The 19,687-nt window shown below is 39.9% G+C and overlaps 1 protein-coding gene across 3 annotated transcripts in view; it reads left to right on the top strand.

Moving 5' to 3' along the window:
* The window catches only part of EED (embryonic ectoderm development), a gene marked incomplete at both ends in the record, with an annotated part of 35,524 nt that extends 27,083 nt beyond the window's left edge, over positions 1–8,441 (top strand). For all 3 annotated transcript variants that reach the window (XM_080719736.1, XM_080719735.1, XM_080719734.1), the window contains 3 exons: positions 6,510–6,668; positions 7,417–7,490; positions 8,315–8,441. In XM_080719736.1, the coding sequence (XP_080575862.1) occupies positions 6,510–6,668; positions 7,417–7,490; positions 8,315–8,441 (360 nt within the window). The remainder of the gene's footprint in view (positions 1–6,509; positions 6,669–7,416; positions 7,491–8,314) is intronic.
* Between the last annotated feature and the right edge of the window lie 11,246 nt (positions 8,442–19,687).

The raw sequence follows: 19,687 nt of genomic DNA, 5'->3' as shown, positions 1-19,687 counted from the left end.
GAGGATTGAACCAGGGGCACTCTACCCTGAGCTACATCTCCAGCCGCTTTTTTTTTTTTTTCCTGAGGCCGTTGTTGTGGTGGTGGTGGTGTTGGTGGTGGTTGTGGTTGTTGATGTGGTTGTTGTGGTTGTGTTTTTGGAACTGGGGGTCGAACCCAGAGTGCCTTACCTGCAAGCAGGTGCTTTGCCACTGAGCTACATCCCAGCCCTCCTTTTTAATTTTTTGAGACAGAGTCTTACTAAATTGCTGAGCCCGACTGCCAATTTGTGATCCTCTTTCCTCAGCTTCCCAAGATACTGGGATTACAGGGATGCACCACTGCACCCAATCTTTTTTAATCTATTTATGTTGTAGTTGTGTAAGTTTCTTGTAGATGACATATTGTTAGGTAGGTCATTTTTTTTAAACCAGTCTATCAGCTGGGCATTGATGGCACATGCTTGTAATCCCAGTACTTGTAATCCTAGTACTTCAGAGACGATGAGACAGAAGGATTGCAGGTTCACAGCCAGCCTCAGCTACTTCATGAGGCCCTCCACAGTTTAGTAAAACCTTGTTTCAAAATAAAGAATAGCTGGGAGTGGTGGCACAGGCTTGTAATCCCAGCGCTTGGGAGGGTAACACAGGAGGATCGAACAGGTTTGAAGCCAGCCTCAGCTACTTAGTGAGGCTTTCAGCAACTTAGTGAGACCCTGTTTCCAAGTAAAGTATAAAATAGGTCTGGGAGTATAGCCCGGAGGTAGAAAAGCCCCTGGGTTCCACCCCTAGTATACCACCATAAATTAAATAAATAAATACATAAATAAATGCATAAATAAATACATAAATAAAGTAGGGCTGGGGGTGTAGCTCTGGGGTAGAATGCCCATTGGTTTAATCCCTGTTACACAAAAAATAAAAATAAAGAAAAAAAATAAGCCAGTCTTAATTGATATCTTTAAACCATATATATATTTTTAAGCCTTAACATCAATAATAATTTTTTTTTTCATTTCTCTGGTGTTCTTTTCCCCTTTCTACAGGTTATATGAACATGTTTTAGAATTCTATTTTTATTTATGCATAGTATCTTTAAGTGTATTTCTTTGTGTAGCTTTTTGTAATGGTTGGTTTGGATCATATAGTAACCATGATATATAGTAACCATGAATTGAATTGGCATTTTACCAATTCAAGTGAAATGTATAACTCTTGCCTCCCTTTCTTCACTTTGTCTTCCATTTATAATTGTCTTATTTATATGAGAACCACATCAGATTGCATTATATTTTTTGTTTGAACCATCAAACATAATTTAGAAAACTCAAGAGAAAAGGAAGTGTTATATTTACTCATTTTGCCTTTTCTGTTCTTTCTTATAACCAGATGCCTTCTTAAGTAATTGCCTTCCTATACAGGAAACTTCTTGTAGCTGTTTTTAGGGTAGGTCTGCTGTTGACAAATTCTTTTAGTTTTTCTCCATCTGAGGATGGCTTTATTTCCTCATCATTCCTTAAGGACATATTCAATGAATATGTTTGTGGCTGCAGTTTTCTATTTTCAGTGCTTGAAAAGTTTACCTCTTCTGGCCTCCATAGTTTCTGATGAGGAATCTGTCATTGGAATTTTTCCTCTATATATTCTGAAAGGTGTTCTGCTTTCAAGTTTTTTTTTCTTTGCCTTTAGTTTTCAAATCAAAGATGAATGTATTTTTAGTTTGAGGTCTGAGTATGATTTGAGTTGGTGTGTATTTATTTGGATTTATTTTGTTCAGAATTCACTATGTTTTTGAATTCATAGTGGGTTAATGTTTGGGGTACATATTTTGTCCTAAATTTGGATTTTTTTTTTTTTGGCACTGGGGATGGAACCCTTCTACCTTCGGGCTACACTCCCAGACCTATTTTATATTTTATTTGGAAACAGGATCTCTTAAGCCAGCACGGCTGGCTTCGAACCTGCGATCCTCCTGTCTCTGCCTCCCAAGCGTGGGGATTATAAGCGTGTGCCACCACGCCCAGCTGGAATTATTTTTTAACCATTATTTGAATTCTCTTTTTTAGCCCTGTTCTCAAGATGTTAGACCTTTCATTTGGTCCCTCAGACTCTTGTGGATTTTTTTTTTTTTTAAGATCTGCTTTCTTTTTTCTTGAGATAAATTAATTTCTATTGCTCTGTCTTCAGAATGCTTGACTTTTTCCAGCCCCTTCTGCTGTTAAGCCCATCCATTCAGTTTTTAATTTGTGTCATAATGCAATTTCCCATATATCTTATGTTTCATTGTTAAGATTTGTTTTGGTTCTAGTGTGTTTATGTTCATTGAAGCCTTCTGACATCTCTTACCTCGGTGATGGAATCTATTGATTTTGTGTGTGTGTGTGTGTGTGTGTGTGTGTGTGTGTGTGTGTGTGTGGTATTGAACCCAAGGTTGTTCTACCTCTGAGCTACACCCCTAGCCTTATTTTTATTTTGCAACAGGGTCTCAATAGGTCGATAACAGTCTCGCTGCTTGCTGAGCCTGCCCTCGATCCTGCCATCCTCCTGTCTCAGCCTCTCAAGTACTGGGATTACAAGTGTGAGCCACTGTGCCCCGCTTCTTTTTTTTTTTAATTGAAATTTTTCTGATTCTTGGTATGACAAGTGATTTCTGATTGAGTCCTATATATTCAGTATTACTTTAGCCTTCCTCTTTTTCTTTTTCTTTAGTACTGGGGATTGAATCCAGGAGCATTCTACCTCTGAGCTCTACCTCCATCTCTAATTGATTCTTTATTTTTTATTTTTTGCAGTACTGGGGATGGAACCCAGGGGCATTCTACCTCCGAGCTACACCCCCAGCCCTATTTTTTATTCTTTATTTTGAAACAGAGTGTCACTGAGTTGCAAAGGGCCTCACTAAGTAGCTGAGACTGGCTGCAAACCTGTGATCCTCCTATCTCATCCTCACTCTTTCTGTAATACTTTTTTTTGGGGGGGGGTACTGAGGGTAGAACTCAGGGGCTTTCTACCTCCAGGCTGTACTCTCATATCTATTTTACCTATTTTATATTTTATTTGGAAACAGGGTCTCACTAAGTTGCTGAGCTCACTAAGTAGCTGGGGCTGGCTTCAAACCTGTATGATCCTCCTGTCTGAGCCTCCCAAGAGCGGGGATTACAAGCGTGCGCCATCACGCCTGGCTTCCTGTAATACTTTTTTCAGCTAGGGAAGGGAGCACTGCCTTGTGCCAAGTAGGGCCTCAGCTGACACCACCCTAGTTGTGGGGCCAGGATTCCTCTTTACTGCTCACTTGGCTGTTCTCACTGTCACTGTGGGGAGTTGCAAGTTATCCTGAGTCTTTGGCCTTCTCAGATATTAGCTAAGCCATAGAACAGGAAGAGTCTTTACTACCAGGGATACCAGCACCAGAGGATGTACACAAGAAGTGCTTAGTTTTGACCTAAGAATAAATCCTCACTGCACCTTTGTAGGTTCTGTGGAGATGGGTCACAGATTTTTCTTTGGTATTTGGCTGGACTGAGCATTTGTTAACTGCAAATTTTGTTGGACTGCCACTTTTCTTATTCCTTTGATTAAACATAGGCTTTTTTTTTTTTTCTTCATCCATTAAAATTTTTTGTGTTGTTGCCTTCTCTATCGTCCAGGCTGAGGTACATAAGTTAAAACATACGTGCACACACATACACGTTAAAGCACACACACACGAAACTCTATACTCCTCTATGGCTCATGTTACCAGGTTGCTAACTGGTCTGAATTGTTTGCTTTATATTTGATATTTAGATATAAGCCACATTCAGTGAGGTGAGTAAGGAAAAGCACATCTACTCCATTGTTTGGTAGCAGCAGTAAAAAGCCAGTAGCTTTGTCATGTTGTTGTTGTTGTTGTTGTTAGAAATTGAATCAGACTGTGAAAAAGGATTTCTGAGTTTAGGTGGGAGGCTGAACTGAACTATAATAGTGGTCTCAAATACAGCTCTGTATCAAAACCCCTGGAAGAGCATGGTAAAGGCAGATTTCTAGACCCCGTCCCCACGAAATAAATGTGACACAAGGACCTGGGACTGTGACTTTTAAAAGCTCTCAAGGTGATTTTGAGGTGCAACTTACTTCTTAGCTCTGGTAAATTCCTTCTACCTCCCTGTGCTTTGGTTTTCGGGGGGGGGGCTTGAATATTGAAAAAGTCTTGGTGGGGGCGCAGCTCGGTACTTGATCAGCATGTGCAAGATCTTGGGTTTCATTGACCCCTACATCCCCTCCCCCCGCAGTGTTTTTAAACCAGTGAAGTTAGTAAGAAACACTTGAAGATCTGTCTTACAGTCCTGATTCTACCTCCGTCTAGAGATGCTGTTTCAGTGGGGTTGGGGCCGGGATGAGTCTTGAGAAAACTCCACAGGTTATTGATCCAATTATGCACTTAGTCAAGAGTCAGGCTAAGTCATCTCTAAGGTAGTTTGAAGTTAAGACTTATATAACAGATAGCAGATAGTACTAGAATTTCAAAAGTTCAAAAAAGGTGGAGAAGGAAAAATGTGTTTCCCATCCTGATCTTTCTGTGGCCCTTTTGTTTAATTGTTTAAATGATAGCAACCCTTGTAGGGCTGCCACCTGTGGCTGTTTATGCTGCCTGTTCTGTCCTGTAAAATTCTAGGGGACACTGTGCAGTTACAACAGGCCTTTTTTGTCGTTCTGGGGTGGGTGATTAATCCCAGTATTATTCTACCTCTGAGCATTATCCCAAGTCCTTTTTATTTTGAAACAGTCTCAATAAATTGCTGGGGCTAGCCTCCAACCAGCAATCCTCCTGTGTTAGATTCCCAAATACTAGGATTACAGGTGTTGTACACTGCTTTCAACCATACCAGGGATGCCTCGCCTAGAATCATTCTACCTCTGACTTACACACCCCCAACCCTGTTTTATTTTTTTATTTCGAAACAGGGTCTCAGTAGGTTGAGGAGGGCCTCACAAAGTTGCTGAAGCTGGCCACAAACAAGTATGTGCCACCATGTTGATACTGCGCTATGTAATGTCTTGGGGTGGAAAGTCTGCCTGTTCATCATAAGAATAGCATGTATCCCCTCTATCAGTTAGAGGCCAGACACATTGTCAAAAGCCCCTTAGCAGCCAAGTGTGATGGCACATACCTGTAATCCCAGTACTTGAGAGGCAGAGACAGGAGGATGGCAGATTTAGGGTCAGCCTTAACAATTTAGCAAATACCCTGTTTCACAATAAAAGGAATAGCCAGGCATAGTGGCACTTGTCTGTAATCTTAGTACTTGGGAGGCTGATGCAGGAAGATCATAGGCTCAAGGACAGCCTCAGCAACCTAGTGAGACCCTGTTTCAAAATTAAAAAATAAAATAGGGCAAGGAGCCGGGTGTGGTGGTGCACGCTTGTAATCCCAGCATTTGGGAGGCTGAGACTGGAGAATCATGGTTCGCAAACAGCCTCAGCTACTTAATGAGGTCCTCTGCAACTTAATGATACCCTATTTCAAAATAAAGAATAAAAAAATAGGGCAGGGGATGTAGCTCAGAGGTCAGATGCCCCTGGGTTCCATCCCCCCCCCAAAAAAAAAAGAGGCAAGGAGTGTTGCTCAGAGGTTGAATACCCCTGGGTTCAATCCCCAGCACCATGCTGGGCTATGGTGTTGATACTGCGCTATGTAATGTCTTGATAAAAATCAAGTTTGATAAAAATCAAACAGGGCTGGGAGTGTAGCATGGAGGTAGAATGTCTCTGAGTTTAATCTCTAGTATTTAAAAAAAAAATTCTCTTAGTACTCAAACCACAGCTCTAGATAGTAATATGATAGAGTACACAGTTTTGCAGGGTTCCCCTCCCCTCCATTATACTCTTTGTTTGCCAGCTACTGCTTAGGTAGACGTGTGTGTACAAAGATTTAGTATCACAGAATGGGAGAGTGTAACTTCCCAACCCTTTTGACCCCATCTTATATCAGTGTCTACATGTTAAACTACTGCTTTCAGTGCCTCTTCTTGCCTTGTTTATAACTTGATCTGAAAAGGCCCTTTAAGGAATCTACTCTCCTGTCTGTTGAGTATCTATCTGCAAGGTGGTGCAGACACTGTGGAGGAAGGGTTAACAAGGTAAAAGTCGTCTGTGGTTAGAAGTGGGTTGGGAAATTAGGGAAAGATGAAACTAGTGAAGAAAGGAGGGGCCAGATAATGAAAAGCCCTTTATTCTAACAGGAGTTGGTAATTATACCTTTGCTATAGAACACCTTGAATCTCTGGGGGCCAGAGTATCTACACCTGAACTTATTTTGATCTGGAAGAGAAATTGTGAGTGGCAAAATGAGTATTCCAAACAATATGATTCTGTTGATGATCAGAATTCTTGTACTGAAGTGTGGGCATTGACTCTATAATTACAGATGAGTATATACCCTTGGATTAACCACATTCTTTGACCTGTCAATTCTAAAATGACAAGAGGCTTATTTTTAACTTTTAAAATTCGGTTCTAAAGTAATACTTGTTTTTCTCATTTCTCTTTTTAGTCTTGTGAAAATGCTATTGTATGCTGGAAACCTGGCAAAATGGAAGATGATATAGATAAAATTAAACCTAGTGAGTCTAATGTGACTATTCTTGGGCGATTTGATTACAGCCAGTGTGACATTTGGTACATGAGGTTTTCTATGGATTTCTGGCAAAAGGTAGCAGCATATTTTTATATTTTGAAATTACTTGACTTACAAAAAATCACTGTAACTCTAGCTTTTCCTGTTGTGTCCGTGTTTTTTCCTCTGAGACTCTATCTTGATGTTTTACATTGATTACTTTGCCTTTTGTGTTAAAAAATCCTACCTTCATGGGCTCTGCATACCATCTGCAGTGCCTGGATATTTGGCAAGTTAGATATCAGTGGTGGAAGTTAGGTGTTACATTCCATAATGTCTGTTACTAAGAGTTAATATTTTAACATTTTGATGATTGGAGTGTAAGTCTTTACCTGTAGCTTTTTCCTAGAAAAACAGAGGAAAAATTAGTGTAGAAGACAAAGTAACTAATTACCAAAAAATTGTAAGGAAATCTGTTGTTAGGATTTTGTGGTAGCAATAAACTGGGTATTAATTTATGTAAAAAAAAGTTTTAAAGAGCTTTCCACAGCTTTTGCTAAATTTTTTTTAAGGCAGAAAAAGTACCATGCTAACAATGTAAACTGTAAAGCCCTTCATAGAATTGCAAAGTGCCTTTTTATTTACTCAAGACACCTGTGAAATATTAATCGCTCTTATTCCTATTTACAAATCAGGAATATAAGATCCAAAGAAATAGTCAAGAGCGCAGTCAGAGGCTGGAGCCCAGATATTTCTGAAGTAAGAAAGATGTCTTAGGATTGCTTGAATGACTTAGAGCATGGTGACTTTATTAATTGATGTTTTTAAAAATATGTTTACACAGATGCTTGCATTGGGCAATCAGGTTGGCAAACTTTATGTTTGGGATTTAGAAGTAGAAGATCCTCATAAAGCCAAGTAAGTATTCAGAAAATGTTAGCATACTCAAATTTCCTGCCTTTTTCTCCAAAATTTTATGCTAGTAGAGAAGTAGTAGTTGATAGTTGCAGTACTTTTAAAAAAATCATTCTAACATTTATACATTTAAGGATTAAAGTACTTTTCTATTTCAATGATTGTTTTTTGGTGACAGGATTTTTTTTTTTTTTTTTTTTTTTTTGTGGGTCTAGGCATGGACGCCAGGGGCATTCGACCTTCAAGCTACACCTCCTGCCCTATTTTTTATTCTTTATTTTATAACGGGGTCTCTGTTAAGTTGCAGAGGGCCTCACTAAGTAGCTGAGGCTGTCTGCTAACTGCTATCCTCAAGTCTCAGCCTCCCAAATTCCTGAATGCGGGGATTACAAGCATGTGCCACCATGCCCGGCTGGTGACAGGATATTTTTATATGGTACCTCTTGAATTGAAAATACACCAAAATTTTGTGCAGTTTGAGATCGAACTCTTAGTAAATATATTCTGAATTTAAATGTTTTTATGAGACTAAAAATACATTCATTATTTATTCACTCTTAAGAATATGATATATAGCCGGGCATGGTGGCGCATGCTTGTAATCCCCGCGCTTGGGAGGCGGAGACAGGAGGATCGCGCAGGTTCGAAGCCAGCCGTGCTGGCGTAAGAGACCCTGTTTCAAAAATATAAAAAATAGGTCTGGGAGTGTAGCCCGGAGGAAGAAGGGCTTCCAGGAACCCCAGTACCACCAAAAAAAAAAAAAAAGGAAAAAAAAAAAAAGAATATGATATATAATATTTAACCTCTTTTCTTGTTTTTTTCCCTAGATGTACAACACTGACTCATCATAAATGTGGTGCTGCTATTCGACAAACCAGTTTTAGCAGGGATAGCAGCATTCTTATAGCTGTTTGTGATGATGCCAGTATTTGGCGTTGGGATCGACTTCGATAAAATATTTTTTTCTAATCAAAATTAGAATTGTTGTCTGTGTAAAATAGAATTAATGTATCTTGCTAGTAAGGCACATAGAGCATTTAGACTTGTTTTTCAGCGTTCAATCCAGCTGAGCTGAATGTAGTGATGTTTACATTGTTTACATTCTTTGTACTGTCTTCCTGCTCAGACTCTACTGCTTTTAATAAAAATTTATTTTTGTAAAGTTGTGTGTTATTTTATTTTCATTGTGATGAAAACAAATTGAAAGTAATAAAATTATGTCTAATCTTTTTGTAATTTTTTTTTTTGAGCATGTAAAATATGTCTTAATGTTCTTTGAAAGGGTTCAGGATGATTAAAAAAAAAAAAAAAAACAGAAAAAGAGCAGGGTGTGGTGGTGCTTGCTTGTAATCCCAGTACTGGGAGGCTGAGACTGGAGGATTCCCAGATTTAAAGCCAACTGTGGCAACTTAGCGAGGCCTTCTGCCACTTTGTGAGACCCTGTTTCAAAATAAATAAAATTGGGATGAGGGTATAACTTGGAGGTAGAATGCCTCTGGGTTCTATTGCCAGTCCAAAACAAACAAACTCCCCCCCACACACACACATAAAAAAGGCTACTTAATCTAAAGTATATATAGGCTTAACAACTAAACTGAATTTAAAAACGTGGCTCTGCCACTGTGTAACCTTGGATAACATATCTATACTTTAGTCTCACTTAGTTGCAACTGGCCTCACTAAGTAGCTAAAGCTGTCACTGATTAGTGTCCTTGAACTGAGACCCTCCTGTCTCAGCCTCCCAAAAGCTGGGATTACAAGCATGTGCTACCACGCCTGGCTCTAAATTTGTTTTTATATCATATACAGTATTTAGCATGGTCCCCTTTCAACTGTCTTCTGAAGCAAGGAAACTTTATCACCATTTATCATCTTGGCCCAATAACACTTCAGTTTATTTTAAGTTTTAATAGGCACTTGCAGAAACCTTTATATCAAGTAAATGTTGATGCACAAATGTCATAAATGATAAACAGAACCACGTGAGCCCTATTCTTAAAAGCAAAATATTACATAGTGAGATTTTTTCTATTGCATGACTAATTGGGTAATAGTACTATCTGTTCCTTTCAGGCCTTAGAAATATCTAATAGTTGATATTTGAGATTGAGAACGGTCTAAGATGTGGTTATCTGAAAACTCAGGCTAACATTTTCTTTATGCAGTCCATTTTATCACCATCTTTAGAGTCTAGTGTCATTTTCCAACTTGATTTATAATTTGGAAATGCTTTTTTCTTCTGTCAATTTTCTTTCCCTCATGAGCAGAAAATAAAAATGTTTGAATTCTCAGCTGTGTTTAGTGAAAGCCAAAGCACCACAAAAATAGAATCTCAGATACTGGAACGTGATTAAATTTGTTGAGCAATAAGATTGAAGGCTGGGCATGGTGGAGGCAGAGACAGGAGGATTACGCAGGTTCTAAGCCAGTCTCTCTGGTTTAAGAGACTGTTTCAGCTGGGTGTGGTGGCGCATGCTTATAATCCCTGCGCTTGGTGGGCTGAGACAGGAGGATCACACAGGTTCGAAGCCAGCCTCAGCTACTTAGGCTTTCAAGCAACTTAGTGAGACCCTGTTTCTAAATAAAATATAAAAAAGATCTGGGAGTATAGCCTGGAGGTAGAAAGCCTCTGGGTTCCACTCCCAGTACCACCACCAAAAAAAAAAAAAAGACTCCAAATAAAAATATAAAAATAGGTCTGGGAGTGTAGCCTGGAGGTAGAAGGGCTTCCAGGAACCCCACTACCAACAAAAAACAAAACAAGGGAAGACTGAAAAATGACAAATTGTTTCTGTATCACCTCTTTCTGGGTAATTTGTTGCTTTTGTTTTTGTGTAGTTGGGAATATTTGGTGAGTAGTGATGAAATTTTGGCTTGATAAAATATAATGTCAAAATAAAAGGAAAATAAGGTAAGCAATTTCCCATATATTCCTTGGACTTAACCACGGGTTGGAAGGGCCCATGTGTTTTACCAGGTAGAATTAACGTTCTTATATAAGAAAGTTTCTTTGAAGAATTTCTAAGCAAAAGGCATGAAGTATCAGTTCATATACATCTCAAAAAGGAAACTTAGAAAACCAAATTGGTTATAGTGGTATTCTGGTAAATTATTGATTTAAAGTATAGACAAGAAAAGGTCCAGAAGGGAGAACTCATAGGCCAATTATTGGTCCCTTTATTTTTTGGATGCTGAGAATGGAGCCTAGGGGCATTCTACCTCTGAGTTATACTCCCAGCCTTATTTTTTTATTCCTTACTTTGAAAGGGGTCTCACTAAATTGTGGAGGGAGGGCCTTATGATCTACCTGAGGCTGACTGTAAACCTGTGATCCTCCTGTCTCAGCCTCCCAAGTACTATAGGATTATAATCATGTGCCACCATCTTGAACCTGCCATTCTCCTGCCTCAGCCTTCCAAGTACTGGGATTATAGGTGTGCACCATTATGCCCAGTTTATTGGTCACATTTTTTAGGCTCTACTTCTGCTCTCATTTCCCAGGAATACTGAGAGAGATTTCACTTCCTCATGGAAGTCAATATAGTTAATGTTTAAAGCATATTGGTTTTATAAAGTTGTGAATAAGATTTCTAGAAAAACATGAACCCATCCAAGAGAATTTGAGCTGCTGATTATCTATGCCAGGAAAATGTTCTTTGAGTTTAGGGTGGGTTGCATTGCAAATAATTTGTGAGGGCATAGTACAATCACAATGTTAAGAGGTCCAGTAGCATAATATTTGAAGTAACGAAAAATATTTACTTGAAGGAAGTTGATGAAATATGTACAGGCATGAGCTCCCAGCACTACAAAGGTTAAGGCTTAAAAGCTATTTATTTTGTCTATTGGATAATCCTTTGTTTAGATGATGCTGTTATGATCAGTTTCTTCTATGAACACTTCTAACACCAAATAAATGGGTGTTTTCCACACCAACTAATTGTGCAACTTGACACCAACTGGGGGTCCAAGAATTCAGTTGTGACCCTAGAGTTAGCATCAGACCCATTTTATTAGGGCTATTGACCTTTTCTTACACACTTGTGTGGCTTTGATACCAAAGTAATGCCTTGTAAAACAAATTTGGAAATTCTTTTTTTGTTGTTGTTTTGTTTTGTTTTTTGGTAGTATTGGGGTTGGAACCTAGAGGCTTTCTACCTCTGGGCTATACTCCTAGCCCTATTTAAATTTTATTTGGAGACAGGATCTCACTTAAGTTGCTGAGAGCTTCACTAAGTAGCTAAGGCTGGCTTTGAACCTACGGGATCCTCCTGTCTCAGCCTCCCAAGCACTGGGATTACAAGCGTGCGCCACCACACCCGGCTACTCTTCAATTTTTATGAGTCTAAGAAGGATTGGCATTAGTTCTTTAAGGGCTTGGTAGGATTCAGCAGTACAGTTGTCTGGTCCTGGCTTTTTTGATGGGAGACTTTAGTATGATTAAAAACATTTACTAATTCCTGGTCTTTAAGGTTATCTCTTTCAGGTCATCTGATTTATCATTGTATAATTGTTCATAGTAGTCTCATGATCTTTTGTACTTCTGTGTTCTCAGTTGTAATGTTTTTTATTCTGATTTATTTACTTGAGTAATAACTAGTTATTACTACAGTTTTTATTATATTACTGTAGTCTAGCTAAATACTTATGAATTTTTTATTTTTTAACTTTTTTTGGCAGTACTGGGGATGGAACCCAGTTGCTTTCTACCCCCAGGTCTACTTTTTATTTTTTATTTTGTGGTATTGGGGGTGGGACCCAGGGGCTCTTTTACCTCTGGGCTATACTCCCAGACCTATTTTAAATTCTATTTGGAAACAGGGTCTCACTAAGTTGCTGAGAGCCTCAATAAGTAGCTGAGGCTGGCTTTGATCCTGTGTGATCCTCCTGTCTCCCAAGCACTGGGATTATAAGCATGTGCCACCACGCCCAGCTCTTATTCTTTTTTGGAACAGGGTCTCAGTTGCAAAGGGCCTCACTAAGTAGCTGAGGCTGTCCGTGAACTGCGATCCTCCAATTTCAGCTTCCCAAATGCTGGGATTACAAGCATGGGCCATCACGCCCGGCTCACTATTTGTGAATTTTATTTAGAGAAACTTTTTTTTTTTTTTTTTTTTTTTTTTTGCAGTACTGGGAATTGAACCCAGGAGCATTCTACCTCCGAGCTATAGCCCCAGTCTTATTTTTTATTCTTTAGTCTTTACTTTGAAACAGAGTCCAAATTGCTGAGGCTAGTCATGAACCTGTGATCCTCCTCTTTCAGCCTCCCAAGTACTGAGATTACAAGTGTGCACCACTATGCCAGGCTAGAAATCAACTCTTAAGTTTCATTGACTTTTTCAACTTTCCTAGTTTATTTAAGTGTAATATTAGGTTGAGATCTGTTTTGATGTAGGCATTTAATACTATGACATTTCCTCTTAGGCCTACTTTTTCTGTGTCCCATCTTAAATTTTGGTATGTCATTTTTTTCATTTTTGTTTGACTCATGATTATCTTTTAATTCTTCATTTAATTTCTTCTTTGATTCAATAGTTGTTCAGCCTGTTTCTATATAGTGTCACAGATGGCCTTTAGAATGATAAAACCAGTGTTGATAAGTTAGCTATTTATTATTATTATTAATTATTATTATTATTAATTAGTGGTGGTGGTACTGAAGTTCCTGGATGCCCTTTTATCTCCGGGCTACACTCCCAGACCTATTTTTTTAAATATTTTTTTACTTGGAAATGGTCTCTTAAACCAGCGAGGCTGGCTTAGAACCTGCTCGATCCTCCTGTCTCCACCTCCCAAGTGCGGGGATTACAAGCATGCACCACCACGCCCGACTAAGTTAGCTATTTATTGTTGCTGAAAAATCAAACAAGGCAGTGTTGTTATTTTTATTAACTATACTTAAAAGTTTGAATATATAGAAAGTAAAGAAAGTAATGAATCCAGCATAAAGTAATGAATCCAGGTAATCTTCAGCAATTATCTACATAACGAATCTTGTTTTATCTACATCTATTCCAGATGGTTTTGAACCACATCCCAGATATGTCATTTTATCTGTAAAAATTTAGTCTATATTTCTAAGAGATAAAGATACCATTCTCACACTGTAGAAAATTTAACAATATCTTTTTTTTTTTTTTTTTTTTTTTTTTTTGCAGGAATTGGGACTGAATCCAGGGCCTTATGCAGGTTTCCAGGGAAAGTCTAGATAGTGTCTACCAAGGGAGTCAGAAGCAGGACCTGTGTTGTGAGAAATCAAAGCATACGTGAAATAAATGCTGCTGTACAGCTGCTTTGTAACCAGACAGCAAAGCTCCAACACTGTGGAGCTTGGAACTCCCCCTGCTTTCAGTTACTGCCTCTGGATTTCCCCTGTTGTGATTTGTAGAAACTATCATTTTGGAAGTGGGCTGGTAGATTTCTACACAGATTCTTGGTATTTTGTGGTTATTTTCTAATGCAGAACAAGACCAGGTAAATGCACAAACTCATTTCACTTTTCTAGCTTTTGTTACAGGCTGATATGGAATAAAAAATGTTCAGTGATTTCTGTTACATTTCTGTATGAGTGAGGGAAGGTGTGTTTGATTATAAAACCATTAAATGCTGGGTTGTCAGGAAATCATTGTAAGAAGTATATGGTACTGAACTGACACCCTGTATTATGTATTGGCTATTATTTGATTTTTTACTTCATTGCAAAATATTAAGTTGGTACTGGGGATTGAATTCAGGGACACTCTACTCCCAGCCCTTTTTATTTTGAAACAGGGCCTCACTAAGTTACCAAGGGCCTTGCTAAATTGTTCAAGCTGGCCCTGAAACTGCAATCTTCCTTTCTCAGCCTCCCAAGTACAGGGATTAGCAGCATGCACCACCATGCCTGGCTGTAAAATCACTTTTCAAACTATTCAAGTCTAGTATAAAGAAAGGCTTAGAAGCTGAGGGTGATGGCACATGCTTGTAATCCCAGCATTTGGGAGGCTGAGACAGGAGGATCATGGTTTATGGACAGTCTCAGCTACTTAGGCCCTTCGCTACTTAGTGAGACCCTATTTCAAAATAAAGAATAAAAAATAGGGCTGGGGGTATACCTCCAAGGTAGAATGTTCTGGATTAAATCCCAAGTACTGCAAAAAAAAAGGGGCTTATTTTCCTGTTTGGTTGTAAAGTTAAGGCTTAATTATTTAATTATCCCAGTACTGAGTAGCAATCTATATAATAGCTCATGTTCCTTCAATCCCCAAGTAAATCTGGTTGAAATAGCTTGTGACTTTGGGGGGATGGGTCAAACCCTCCAAAATGTGAATGGCCCTCCAGAAAACACTTACTCCCTTTGCCTAAACATATGATCTCCTAGTGGACAGTAGCACACATTTAATTGGCCAGGTGTGAGCCCAGTGTAGTGTGCATACCTGTAATCTCAGTACTTGAAAGGCAGAGACAGGAGGATTGCAGGGTTAAGACCAGCCTCAGAAACTTGGTAAGACCCTGAAGTACTGGGATTATTGTTTCAAAATAAAGAGGGTTGGGGGTATATGTCAGAGGTAGAATGCCCCTAGGTTCAAGTCACAGTGCCACTCAAATAAATAAATGAATACATACATACATGGCCAGATGTGCAAAGCATTGTATCACTCAGGCCCCTGAACATACTTGTGCCATGCAGTAGTTCTCAAACGTGGTTGAGTGAACATACCAGAGTCATCTAGTGAAGATAATACAATATATCCAAGTCCATACTGACAGATAGGAATTGTCTTTTTTTTGGTGGTACTTGGGGCAGAACCCAGAGGCTTTCTACCTCCGGGCTGTACTCCCAGACCTATTTTATACTTTATTTGGAAACAGGGTCTCACTAAGTTGCTGAGAGCCTCACTAAGTAGCTGAGGATGGCTTCAAATCTGTGTGATCCTCCTGTCTCAGCCTCCCAAACGCAGGGATTTCAAGTATGCGCCACCACACCTGGCAATAGGAATTATCTTTTAAAAAGCTCCTCCAGAAGAATTCTGATACACAGATGTTATTGTGTGTGTGTGTGGTACTGGGGGTAGAACCCAGAGGCTTTCTACCTCTGGGCTATACTACTCCCAGACTTATTTTATATTTTATTTGGAAACAGGGTCTCACTAAGTTGCTGAGAGCCTCACTGAGTAGCTGAGGATGGCTTCAAATCTGTGTGATCCTCATGTCTCAGCCTCCCAAGCGCAGGGATTTCAAGTATGCGCCACCACACCTGGCAATAGGAATTATCTTTTTTTTTTTTTTTTTTTTGGTGGTACTGGGGTTCCTGGAAGCCCTTCTACCTCCGGGCTACACTCCCAGACCTATTTTATATTTTTGAAACAGGGTCTCTTACGCCAGCGCGGCTGGCTTTGAACCTGCGCGATCCTCCTGTCTCCGCCTCCCAAGCGCAGGGGTTAAAAGCGTGCACCACCACGCCCGGCGAGGAATTATCTTTTAAAAAGCTCCTCCAGAAGAATTCTGATACACAGATGTTATTTTGTGTGTGTGTGTGTGTGTGTGTGTGTGTGTGTGTGTGTGTTACTGGAGATTTATCCAAAGGGCATTCTACTTCTGAACTACACCCCCAGCCCTATTTTTTATTTCTTATTTATTTATTTATTTATTTATTTATTTATTTATTTATTTTGGTGGTACTGGGGTTCCTGGAAACCCTTCTATCTCCGGGCTACGCTCCCAGACCCAGTTTTTAATTTTTTTATTTGGAAACAGGGTCTCTTAAGCGAGGGAGGCTAGCTTCCAACCTGCGCGATCCTCCTGTCTCTGCCTCCCAAGTGCGGGGATTACAAGCGTGCACCACCACGCCTGGTTATTTCTTATTTTTGAAACAGGGTCTCATTAAGTTGCAGAGGGCCTCATTAAGTAGCTGAAGCTGCCCTTCAATCTGTGATCCTCCTGTCTCAGCCTCTGAAGTACTGGGATTATAAGTATGCACTACCATGCCTAGCTCAGTTGCTCCATTTGAAACTATTACTTTATTAGAAATAAATTATTCTGCCAGGCATGGGGGTGCACGGTTGTGATCCCAGCATTAATTCAGTGATGGTAGAAACAAAACTGAGCCAAGTTTTGGCTCACACAGGCAAAACTTTAATTGGGGCTCAGTTCAAGGGAGACAGCACTGATCAAGGGACCAGGTGTTCCTTGAACAAAGGAAGATGTAAGCTTATTTATTTGCAGGGGACTAAAGTTCAGTACTTTCCACTGACCAGTTATGGTTCCAAATGATGGCGTGTGTGTGTGTGTGTGTGTGTGTGTGTGTGTGTGTGTGTGTGTAAAAGACTTACACTCCCAGGTGGTCATGGTAAACTTATGAACTGATGCTGGGAACTGTTGAGTTACCCTTGGAGCTGGCACTGTGATCCTGGCCCTGTGATTCAATTTGTACCTTATGATAGGGTGGAGAACTCTGGGTACTTGGGTTGCTAATAGCTGCTGAAAAAGCACAAGGGTGGGTAGAAGAAAAATAGCAGCTCCAATGGACAATGATTATGTCTTCATGCAGAGTGGAGTAGAACCTGACCAAAAGTTACGGTAACTCAGGGGAGAGAGATAAAATGAAGACAAAGATGCCAATTCTTTTCCTCCCATTCTGGCCACTCATCAGACATTTGCAGGCCCCAGTGAGGAGTCAGTGCTTTCAGCAAAAATGGCCTTCAACTCCTGAAAGGTAACCTAGGCAACTGTTATCAGCATAACCCACAGGTCAGACCTGATACCTACAGCAAAGCCAGTGCAACACTAATCATGTATCACCCAACTGTGTGAGCTCCAACATTAGTGATTTTTAAGTTTTCTACAAAAAAGTGAGGCTAGAGGGTTTATATAGGCTTTCCCCACAGTAACAATTTCATCACGTGCAAATAGTCTGCTTCTGTGATTTTTATCAGGGTCTCATGATGGGTATTTTTGGAGAGGGTAGAGAACCAACATGTCATGCTCCAAAGTTATGAGTTTATAGTGCCCAGGGGTTTATTTCATTGTCCTAGCCTTTTGTTCCACCATAGTTGTCCTCATCTCAATAATATGGACTTTCCATGTAGTCATACTGTTTTCTGCATGCACGTTGTTAGGACTTAAGTTAATTTGTTAAATAAATGTGTGTTAGCTGGGTGTGGTGGTGCATGCTTGGAATTACCAGCATTTGGGAGGTTGAGACAGGAGGATCATGGTTCACGGCCAGTCTCAGCTACTTAGTGAGGTCCTTTGAAACTCAGTGAGACCCTGTTTCAAAATAAAGAATAAAAAATAGGGCTGGAGGCTGGGCATGGTGGCCCACGCTTGTAATCCCAGTGCTTGGGAGGCTGAGACAGGAGGATTGCACAGGTTCGAAGCCAGCCTCACCTACTTAGGCTCTCAGCAACTTAATGAGACCCTGTTTCCAAATAGAAAACAGGTCTGGGAGTGTAGCCTGAAGGTAGAAAACCTCTGGGTTCCATCCCCAGCACCAGGGGAAAAAAGAATAGGGTTGGAGGTGTAGCTCAGAGGTAGAATGCTTCTGGGTTCCATTCCCAGTACTGTAAAAAAAAAAAAGAAAGAAAGAAAGAAAGAGAAAAAGAAAGATAGAAAAAAAAGTGTGTTCTCTGGAAAGGGCTCTTAATTTTTGAGTTACTGCTTCTCTTCTGATATTTTGGTATTATTGTCATTATTAATTTTTATTTTTATTCCTGCTCATTTTAGCATGTTCACTGAAGTGCATGTGCCCTTGTGGTTTCCTGTACTTGAAGATCGGTACCAGGCTAAGGCTCTTCAAACAGGTACCTTTCCTTACTTTTTGAATTCCTAATGTTTAACACACTGTTTGCCTCATAGTAAACACTCAGTAAGATGTTAAATAAAAAATAAGCAAGAAGTCTTTGCTTAAATGGAATGCTGATGAGTTCCAGGCAGCATGAAGGAGTCTAGAGAGGTTAAAGCACGGTTGAAAACTATGAGGCCTACTCCCTCATGGAAAGCTATCTGGGAAAAAGGAGAATCCATGCCTTATTCATTCCAATATTCTTAGCCCCGGCACCCACACAGCCTTGCCTCTTATATTTTCCTTAGCAGTGCTTTTCAGATGTTAGCATGCCTTAGAATCACTTATTAGAATCACAGGTTGATGTGTCCCATCCCAGAGTCTCTGATTCAGTAAGTCTGCAGTGGGGCCAGAGATCTGCACTTTTAATAAGTTCCTAGATCTAGTGGTGCTACTGGCATAGGGATCAATGGGAAGACTACTCCAGGGAAATATATAAAAAGGAGATGTAAAAGGAAGGGGGAAAGTGTTCCTAGAGACCAGAACACCTGGTTATGGACACCCCCTGCTGGAGAGATGGTGAAGTTCTGTGACATGGGACATTTAGACAGCACATATACAGAAGCTTTACTACGTACCCGGTAGAAGGGAGAAAAGATAGAGTCCTGTTCTTGAAGGACTTACAGGCAAAAGTATTCATACTCTGTAGTTCTATTTTTATGCTGTTTAGTCAACTGCAGATTTACTTAAAATGATTGTTAACCAAACATGGTGGCAAGTGCCTGTAATCCTAATATTTGGGAGGCTGAGACAGGAGAATTGCAGGTTCAATATCAGCCTCAGCAACTTAGCAAGCATCTCAGCAACTTGATGAGACCCTGTCTCAAAACAAACAGGTTGGGGTGTCAGCATGGAGGCAAAACACCCCCAGGTTCAATCCCCAGTAAAACACACAAACACACAGACACACACAGACACACACACACACACACACACACACACACACACACACACGATTATTGATAGGATATAATTTTTTTTTCTTTTGCACTGGGGATTGAAACCAGAGACATTCTACCTTCAGCTATACCCTACATCCTTTTTAAAAAATTTATATTTGAGCTGGACGTGGTGGCGCACACTTGTAATCCCAGCATTTGGGAGGCTGAAACCAGGGGATCGCGGTTCGCAGACAGCCTCAGCTACTTAGTGAGGCCCTCTGCAACTCAGTGAGACCCTGTTTCAAAATAAAGAATAAAAAATTGGGCAGGGGGGTGTAGCTTGGAGGTCAAATGCCTCTGGGTTCCAGCCCCAGACCCGCAAAAAATTAAAAAAAAATTATATTTGAAACAGGTTCTTCTTAAGTTGCTGAGGGTTTTGCTGATTTGCTAAGGTTAGCCTTGAACATGCAATCTTCCTGTCTCACCCAACTACTGGG

This window comes from Muscardinus avellanarius, assembly GCF_963383645.1.
Source record: "Muscardinus avellanarius genome assembly, chromosome: 1".
NCBI lineage: Eukaryota > Metazoa > Chordata > Mammalia > Rodentia > Gliridae > Muscardinus > Muscardinus avellanarius.
The sequence above is the reverse complement of the archived record's forward strand: the minus strand, read 5'-3'. Positions and strand labels throughout refer to the sequence as shown.